The sequence below is a fragment of the Trachymyrmex septentrionalis genome, unplaced genomic scaffold (genome assembly GCF_001594115.1).
Source record: "Trachymyrmex septentrionalis isolate Tsep2-gDNA-1 unplaced genomic scaffold, Tsep1.0 scaffold103, whole genome shotgun sequence".
NCBI lineage: Eukaryota > Metazoa > Arthropoda > Insecta > Hymenoptera > Formicidae > Trachymyrmex > Trachymyrmex septentrionalis.
Window position 1 is genome coordinate 301,464 of NW_017304155.1, and position 10,180 is coordinate 311,643.

Here is a 10,180-nt window from a genome sequence, read left to right on the forward strand (position 1 = left end):
TAATGATTGTTTTAAATCGAGAAAACTATATCGCGATGATATCAAACAATAAAATCAACATTTCTGTCCGAAATTACAACGATCTTTTCATAAATTATCCGCATTCTCTAATAAAGCTATATACATAATATATTCAAATAATATTTTGTTATCTCCTGAGATGCTATCATCTTTTATATACAATGAGAGGTATACATGCAAACAAGACAAATTGCAAACTTTATTAACAATTATCGAAAAACTCAATAATACGCAAAATTTGTACATGTAATGAAACTTAAAAATCTTGTTGCTTTTAAAAATAATTCTTCTTCAATAAAAAGCAGACGGACATGGTCGAAGAAAACATATTTTACAAAAATAAAATAAAACTAGGGAAAAATATGTACATTGTCATTAAATAATTTTCAAGTTTTCAGCATAGCTATTTTACAATATAAGAACGTTTATATTTTAACAAATTAATAATGGCTATTTCAACAAATTAACATGGAATTACATTAAGAAGAAACTTGAGCTCTATATGCGTCATGCATGATTTAGTTTCATCAGCTTTAACAGAAGCTTACGTCGTATTCCCCAATCCATCATGATGATCGCCTTATTTAATTAAATTTCGTGGTCCCTTCGTTGATTATTGCTGCTGCTAAATATTGGTCCCTTCTTTGTTCTCTTCTTTCGTTGCTCCGTTTTCCTCATGAATCCGCTGGCGCCTTAAGCTGGTCAGGCGAATCTTATCAATTATAATTATCGACGAACGTATAATCAAATCTCTTCAGCATCTATTCTCGCTACAATAGTGACGAATTTTAAATGAATTTACTTGAATTTATCCTCAATCTATTTCTATTATGCTCAATATTTGATTTACATGCCAGTGATATTGTCTAAACTTAGACTGCGGATAAAATCAAGAGTGCAGGTCGTTCGTATGCTTCCTATCTTTAATAATAATTCTATAGAAGAAATTATAAATCTGCTTAGCTGATCATATTCTTAATTGGATCTCAATGTTAACATTACAGATAATCAACATTATGATATACTTGAGGAAGATATTAATATGCTTATTCAGATACAATTATGTTGAAAGTCAAGTAAACATGTCACTGCGATTGTCGCTAATGATCGTATTAATTAAAATGTTGCTTCGAGTTCTCACAATGACACTCCATGGCATTGACCGTGGTGGTTCCCAAATAGATCACAGGAGATTTACGGGCCATAACTACAGATTATGTGATTCATAAGATAGACGTATTGACGATAAAGAGTTTATTCGAGATGTCATCGACTCTATACCGATGGGTCAATAGAGTAACTCGTCGATTATGCAATTGACAGTATTGTCAAATCGACCTCTTCGTTGTTCATGCAAATCTAATATTTAATGTTAATTTAAAGAGAAGATAAGAGAACAACTCATATGTTAATTTATGTAGTAACGCATAATCTGTAATGATCATACGATAATTATAGTAATCAGATAAAATCGTCACTGATTCAGCGTCTTTCAGAGGTATTATATAATACCCATAATAACTATCACTATTTGTCAGAATAATGATTAGTCAATCGTCTCTAATTAAGTCGACTTTGAGACTTGCATTCAAATGTCATGTGTTATTGGTCAAGGAGACACCTGCACACTTCATCAAGGTTTTGCGTGATCTGTACAATTTTTTTATTATGTCTCGATAATAATAGGCCAATAGAATTCTTTCGTATTGCCCACTTCTACGTTATGCGTGAAATCAATAATCATTCCTTTATGTTAATTATGAGATTTACCGAATACCGTATTTCTATTGTTATAAATATTTCATGCCAATAAGATTAAATTATGTTGGATTACGATAATGGCTTAATTAGTAGGTCGTACTTGAGATTTGATGATCACTTGATCTTTCATAAAATTGCGCAGAATGACCAGATTATGCAATCTAAATGGATTTATTTTCATCAATTCACTTTTCTTTGATATGTTGAGGAGTTCGGGAACGCTGGTCATTAACGCCTTACGTTCGTGTATAATCGTTATTTATTTCTTCAGTCACGTACGTGGTTATTTATTCCTTCCCATACATCACGACGCATTATCACAATCGTGTGAGTGGGTGGTTCCTTTCGCTACTACTGAAGTCTTTAATACGTACATTGATAATGAGCTAATCGTGTTCGAAGACGCCACACCTTAGACTGCTGTGCGTTGCATTATATGTGTACAATTACAACTATTCACTTTTTCGTTCAATTATATAAAGGAGTGTTACAATGAGTAGATTTAATTATGTCACTCCGAATCCTCTGCTGCATTTCCATAAAACAAATCAACCGTGTGTAGCTATTAGTATGTTGCGTCGTATTTATACATGTTATCGCAAAGAATAACACGTTTATTATTTCGGTCGAGGCTACAATGGATCACCGAACATGTGGGCGAGTACACTTTCGTCACAAGCTCGATAACGATTGAAGGATTTCGGACTCAATATATAAACGTTTTTGAACAAACAAAATAATTAAGTAACTAATTAATGTACGGATTATTGTATAAAGAAGGCAACGAGGCACTAAATCTTGACATATTTCACACAACATGTGCTGGAACAATTATAATTTCAACTCAAATAAGATTAGATCGATTGCTCGATTCGTTGCACAAATTTTGACTCAAACTGTCGGACATTATGGGCAATTATTTCTCCGTGAATGACGATATCGAAACGAGGGCAAAGACGACGACAAGGCGGCGACGACGGCGCCCGCGCACTGGCGCCAGTACCGACGACATGAGCCAACTGAGGCAATGTTGGTATCGGTTGTTTTCCTTGCCACCCTTATATCTCCTATCGACTATCCACTATCCTTCGGTTCCTTCTCTCTCTCCCTTCTGTCGCTCCTCTCGTCAAATCTTCGCCTTTATCAGTTGATATTAAAAGCTTTTTAGTTTTTTACACACAACCTTATAAATTTAATTTTTACTTTAACTTCATTCCTTCTAGTCTTCTTTCTCAATAAACTTTTGTTCTTATCTCGTAAATTCTGATGTCAATTTTTTTTCATTAGATCAATCCTCCTATTTTATCCTACCACCTCCATTTAAAGAATTCTTTTCTCCTCCGTGCTCGTTAACTTTTACCTTCTTTTACCATTCTTTTTATAGACATTTTAAGTTATATTTAATAAATCTAATTTAAATAGTTCACAAAAAACTCTGTGTCCAGTTTATTATTCTCGTGTAATACATACGTAGCAAAATTTTTACTTGCCTTTTTACAAACAATATTCGCTATCTAACCAAAATGTCAATTCATTTTTAATATATTAAAATTTATTAAAATTTAAAAATTAAGATATTGTATCTAAAGCTTACACAAACTAACTTAAAAATGAAGCATGCAAAAATTATTTCTTTCACTAAAGAATTAAAATTATATCATATTATTATCTCAAAAGATTTAAATTATAAGTACAGCTTATTGAATTTCTGACGTATTTTACATAAAATTATTATTATAGTGTTAGAACTTGATATTTTAAATCTCCTTAATAAAAGATAGATTGGAAGACAAAAAACTTAGTATATTTTCAAATGTACAAAAATTAATTTCATATATAATATCCTGAGGAGTTAAGTAAAAAACATATTTGCGTTATATTAAACACTTTAAGTAACAAAATTGTTTAAACCTAATCATATCCACTTTCCTCTTTTTCATTTTCATTCAGTTGGAATATTACGTACAAGCAAAATTAAAATTATGTAGCAATTGCGCAGCTAAGCATTCATGTAAAAGTAAATTCTTACCTCGCGTGGAAGGGTGATTCATTAATATCGCCAAAGGACACTCGTCGTCGTCCAATATATATTCCTGATGCATATTGCCACTCACGTTCTCACTATTAACCTACATCATAAACAAGATAGTGATTTAATTTACAATATACGCTTTTAATAAAAAATATTTGATGTTTGTGTATTTATAATTTCCAGAAATAAAAAAGCTAATTAAATGATATAAAAATATATCATATTGTATAAAATATACTTTAAGATATTTGTCTGCTATATATTTAGTATTCATACAATTAACATAACTTTTTCTACAATATATTATTCTTTATCTTATTCTTTTAATTTCTATGTTTCATGTTCTATGTGCGACGAGAACCATGTTCTTGTCCATTATGCTTTGTTAAAAACTACATTAAATAAAATATATTATTATTATTATTATTATTATTATTCAACTTTCTGTTTCTTTTAACTTCATAGATACATTGCAAACTATTAATATTGTTATTATCTCATTATTGTGTGTAATTACTTTACTGTTAATTTCTTTTTTATCAATTTTAGTAATCTTCCTTTAATAATAATTATTGAATTAGTCCTTTTATAAATATGTTTTGTATATGTATAAATTAATTTTACGTAATTTTACAAATCTTTATATTTTTACATTCATCTCCGTTTTTTAAATTATACTATTTAACAAATTGAGATATCTTTTTAAAATAAAATTTTATATTTTATTTATAGTATTATTTAACACAAAATATCTAAACAATTAAGTTTCATTTATAGCATCAATTAATATATTCCGAATTGTGCTATCTTTTAGATTAAATTGAAATTAATTGAAGAAATCAATTTTTAAAATCTGCTAAATTTATCACTATATATAACAATATTTTATGCATGGATAAATTTCGCGATAATTTCGTATATACCTGCACAAGGCAATATAATTGTGGATCCACTTTTTCCAGGCCATATTTAGAAAGCATTTCTCGCACAACCTGAGCGGCGGAATCTCGCACACTCAATAGCAGTGTTTTGTATGGCACGTCTTTGCACAACGCCTCACCATAAATTTTCAATGTACCGCCTGTGTCAGGACCGCCGTCTTTACTACGAAATTGTTGAAGTCTTCTTTCAAGCTTCTGTTGGCGACGTCGTCTCATCACCGCTTCCGGATTCGAGATGCTCCTCGTAAAACTGGTCTCAGGTAATTCTAAAAATAATAATAATATCATTAATGAAAGAAAAAACATTCTTAGTTAAACAACAAGGAAGTATTTTTATTTCATTTTTGTTATTATTTTCATTATAAGACGATCGTAAATAATCAAATTGGATTGGAAATGAATTTATTGTTTAAGACAATAATAATATATTAACTTTTAACTTTATATTTTTCTGCATTTTGAAGGCGCAGCCATTAAATTGTTTTCTTTAAACACGACTCTTCGTATGCTTTCTGCAACATTGTAAACGCATCTTTTGCAGACAAACCCGTTTTGTCAAAATTTTCAAATTTTTTTCAAATTTTTTTTCTTAATAACTTTTTAATGAGTAACGAGCGCCGGTTAAAATCAATTGTAGGATGGAAGTCGCTTCGCATGGACAGTCGTAAAATATATTTTAAAGGACATTTTTATTCTATATAGTGAAAAAAAAGACATTATTTTTCAAATTTTCTTTCTTAATAACTTTTTAATGAGTAACGAGTGTCGGTTAAAATCAATTGTAGGTTATTCAGGATCACGATCTTGACAACATATGTCAAGATTAAGGTCATTGGAGGAGAGTTCCCTAATCTAGAGTATTACCATAATTTTATACAAACAGTTTGAAAATAATATTTACTGACCCGTGTAAAGCTTCTCGGCGACACCGTTCTGATCACCAGGCATCGCATTCTCATCTTGCTCTAAACTCTTTAATCGACTGAGCTTCTCCTGCTTCTTAATCTGTTTTTTTTCTCGCTTGCTCAATTTTCTTCGAAAGCTAGAACCTTCGGCTGAAGTAAAACCGACACCTTGCGCATTGGTTTTATCGTCGATCCTCTTCAGCAAGAAGCGTCCCTCCCGATCGTCCATATGCCAATTTAGTTGAACTAGTAGTGGTTTTTCTTCTAAATCAAGCTTACGCTCCTCTGCAAACAAAATTCCATATACATTCTTATTAACACAATAATAAACAATTTATTAAGACTGTAAATACACAACAAGAAAGAGTTTAATGACCATAATGGTCGAAGCTGAATCTTAGATGCTTTAAATAATTTCTATGTGAATTTATTATATATACTAAATATGTCATTTGAACTGCGCGCCAAATTGATTTTTCGGACGTATAAACGTAAATAAACTACTATAGTAATATATATATCACAAATTGAATTGACAAGCAATTTAATAATTTGATGTTCAATCAGGCACCCTATTAGAAAGATGTTAATGCAGGTATTGAAAAGCATCTAAGATCTAACTGCCGTTATGAGCATTAAACTCTTACTTGTTGTGTATATGGTCTTAATAAATCATTTATTACTGTTTATATATGAAGTCTGAAAAATGCGTTATAGTTCCTATATATCGATTATTGCAACGAATATTACTAAAGCCTTAGTAATCTAAAGGCTTAGGACGTTCTCTCTCTCTCTCTCTCTCTCTCTCTCTCTCTCTCTCTCTCTCTCTCTCTCTCATACGGAATACAAGATATCCGGGTTTAACTCCCGGTCGAGGTAATATTTTTTTTAATAAATAAATTTATTTACAGTTTTTCAGTACTTTAACATCTTTCTAATAGAGTGCCTGAATTGAGCATCAAATTATTAAATTGCTTGTCAATTCAATTTGTGATATTACTGTAGTTTATTTGTGTTTATAAGTCCAAAAAATCAATTCGGCGCGTAGTTCAAATAACTACATATTGTATATAAATTCACAGAAATTATTTGAAGCATTTAATTGTAAGTTTCGCGGCTTTTATAAACTAAACTCTTACTCGTTATTAAATTAGATTAAAATATTTTAGAGAAAATAACATAGAGAACATTTTAGAGAAAATAACAAAAAAGTTAAAATTAATTGAAGTACTTTCTCCAACTAAAAAAAATAAACATGAATTTATACATTAAATATAAATGTGTGTGCATGTATTTAAACAGCATAATTCAGTTAATAGAAATTTATAGTATATTAAATATTAATTAAAGATAAAAATATGCGATCTCTTTGGAATATATCCATATGTCCCAGAAATGTCCTAGAAATCTAGAATATTTGGAATACCATGCACAGTGCTCATATGCAGATAGAACGGATTAAACTAACAAGGAAACACTTACTTTTTGTCCCATTCGGATTTTAATCAAATTTAATACCAATGATTATCACCATTAAAGATGGAAATATGCAAAACATTTCAGAAATCTCAAATATGAAACAATGTTCCAGTGGTGTTATACACAGTGCGACAAATATGTTCCCGGACAGGGCCTGAAAATCATAATTGAAACAATAATATGCCTATTTTTTGGTTTTATTATTCAAAGTATTCTGCTCTGGCTTCAATACACTTGTTACAGCGATTCAATAGTGATTCAAATGCATGTTCCAGCTCAGTTTGCGGAATTGCCTGTAGTGCCTGTGTAGAAGCTGATTGGATGGTCGGAATGTCATCAAAAAAGCGTCCTTTCAATTTCAATTTCAATTTTGGGAATAATGAGAAGTCGCAGGGGGCCAAATCAGGTGAATACGGTGGATGGTTTAACACAGAGACACGATTTCGAGCCAAAAATTGACAGACAATCAATGAAGTGTGACTCGGTGCATTGTCATGCAACAAAGATCAATCTTCTGGATCACGATATTCGGGGCGAATACGATGAATTCTGCCCATCAATCGCTTTAAAACTTCGAGATAATATGCACCAGTAATTGTTTGGCCAGTTGGAACAAACTCTTTGTGGATAATACCTTTGCTATCAAAGAATGTGATGAGCATTGTCTTGATTTTTGATGGAACTTTTCGTACTTTTTTTGCTTGTGGTGAATTTTTTGACTTCCATTCCGCACTTTGACGCTTAGTTTCTGGATCATATTGAAAGCACCATGTTTCATCACCCGTAACAATTGATTTTAGGAAGTTTGGATTATTTGCTGCGGCTGCAACAATGTCTCTGGAATGATTGATTCTCATTGATTTTTGATCGCTTCTTAATGTGTGTGGAACAAACTTCGCACAAACCTTCGTTTTACCCAAATCTTCATGTAATATGGTTCGAATCGTTTCTCTACTGATATTTAAAGCCTCCTCCATCATTTTTAGTGACGCATTGCGATCGTTTGCAACAAAATTACGTACTTTTTCGATCATTTCGGGTGTTCGAACCAAAATTGGCCGTCCTGATTTTTTGTCATCTTCAAGGGTCTCTCTGCCTTCCAAAAAACGCTTATGCCACTCAAAAACAGCTGTACGACCTAGACATTGATTGCCGTAAATTTGTTGCATCAATCGGAATGTTTCTGATGCACTTTTACCAAGTTTTGCGTTAAATTTAATCACTGCTCTTTGTTCCATATTAAAATTTCTACCTCGACCAAAATCTTGTTTAACATGAACTGTGATATCTTCGTTATATGTCAACCAAAATGAATGAAACTTTGACAGATGATAGGGAAATGTTAAACCTTTCAAATGCATGTTTGAACGCACAGATGTTGCCACTGGTTGCTGAAATGTGGTTCGTGTCCGGGAACATATTTGTCGCACTGTGTATAATGATATAAATGAAAAGATAGAAAGCCTGATTTTGAAAAAGTATGCTTTCTATCTTCTCATTTCGATCATTATATAACATTCTATCATTATATTCGCATTCAAATTAGATATTTATAATATCGAAAATTGTAAAACTAATATTAGTTTTTTTCCGCTGTGTTGATTGCACATATTCTATTTCGACCATTCAATAATCAATCTTCATACTTAATTATTACCTTTCTTAATCTTAAAAAACATTTTCGGGTATAGCATACCTAAGCCTTTTTATTTCCAAGATTAAAACTTTTTTGTTTTTGAAAGATAGCTACCATCTCGGGTTAGAAAATAAGCTTTATAATTTTATCTTTATATTCCATTGTTTTGTGACCGGTCACTGGTGTCACCTTGTATGGAAGGCTCGTTCGCCAAGACGATGTGTAATAACGATGACTCTCTTGATTGTAATAAGTTAAATTTTATTATAGAGTTGAATTAAGATTTATTCGAAACGGGCGGTAAGCGCTGCTCGTAGTAATAATATTGCGATAATTGATGCGTTCGATTCGATGCGTGCACAGGTAATTCGCACTTGGTACGACGTTGAGTAATTTCTCGCTACCGTACGAAAGAATGCGTATTGCGAGCAATAACGAGACCGGCAAATCTCGTTGGAAACTTCGGTAATTCTCGCGCACTGAACGGTCTCGCGGTACGCGTATACCGATCACGTTATGTGACAAAAGGCACCGGTGATACGCGACGACAAGTCCATTGATTCGCACTTAATATTCGCGAAGATATAAAGAGCGATATGTGATGTATATTGATCGGGATCGGGTGGCGAACTCACCATTCTCACATGGAGCGTGTGCGCAATCGACAGTTTTCGGGATTTGTGCAAGGAGGATCGCGTGCCATTTGAGACAAACAGCATGATTAGCACAGGAGCGAGGTATGCTCGTGTTTTGACGGCTCGGTGTCGATGAGTTATTTGTCTTCTCCGAGAATATGAAAAGTAACGATAATTCCGGAACATCCATAAAACTTTAGATAATTTGCGACGAGGATTTCAAGAAATATCAGGCATTGAAAATTGGCATGAATATCATATATCTATCCAAGTGTGGCATTTAAGATAGTTCTTTTACTGATGTATATCATAATATATTTTTGTTTCAATGGTCTTGACCTTGATAAATGTTATCCAGATCCATTATGATCTTGAAAAACATTCAAGAGATATTAGCCATTAGCCGGATACTTCAGATAATGCTAATACCGTCAATGCTATAACTTGCAAAGTATTTATAACTCGAAAAGTACTGAATAAAAAAATATTTCATATATAGTGTTTTGAAAAGCTCTCGAGATAAGCTATACGAACATGTAATAAAAAGTAGAAGGTTCCATTAAAAAAATTCAAAGTAATCTTACCCTGATCTTAACAATGTCATTCAAGGCCAAACCAATAACACTATCTTATGTCCCCCTCAAAGACAAAAAACTTTTGTCTGAAACATTTTTCGATCTAACACAGTGTTCCCAAAATATTTCAATAGATCCTTTAAAACGGGACAGCGTGCATGCATGCGTGCGTGCGTGCGTGCGTGCGTGCGTGCG

General features: G+C 32.2%; 2 protein-coding genes across 11 annotated transcripts in view; both read right to left on the reverse strand.

Moving 5' to 3' along the window:
• LOC108757169 (afadin) overlaps nt 1-10,180 on the reverse strand; it is a 170,220-nt gene that overhangs the window by 63,970 nt on the left and 96,070 nt on the right. For 7 of the 10 annotated variants that reach the window (XM_018501596.1, XM_018501593.1, XM_018501616.1 and 4 more), the window contains exons 4-6: nt 5,661-5,945; nt 4,738-5,021; nt 3,812-3,911 (exon numbers count right to left, since the gene is read on the reverse strand). In XM_018501596.1, coding sequence (XP_018357098.1) covers nt 3,812-3,911; nt 4,738-5,021; nt 5,661-5,945 — 669 coding nt within the window. Of the gene's footprint in view, nt 1-569; nt 792-1,162; nt 1,420-3,811; nt 3,912-4,737; nt 5,022-5,660; nt 5,946-10,180 lie in introns of those variants that run through there. The other 3 variants (XM_018501648.1, XM_018501638.1, XM_018501628.1) reach the window with 3 other exon arrangements.
• LOC108757280 (putative uncharacterized protein FLJ37770) lies at nt 7,660-8,516 on the reverse strand. Its single transcript, XM_018501753.1, has 2 exons — nt 8,045-8,516; nt 7,660-7,976 (listed from the first exon to the last, which is right to left on the reverse strand). Exons 1-2 carry the CDS (start codon nt 8,498-8,500, stop codon nt 7,950-7,952), a joined length of 483 nt encoding a protein of 160 aa, XP_018357255.1. The 5' UTR covers nt 8,501-8,516; the 3' UTR covers nt 7,660-7,949.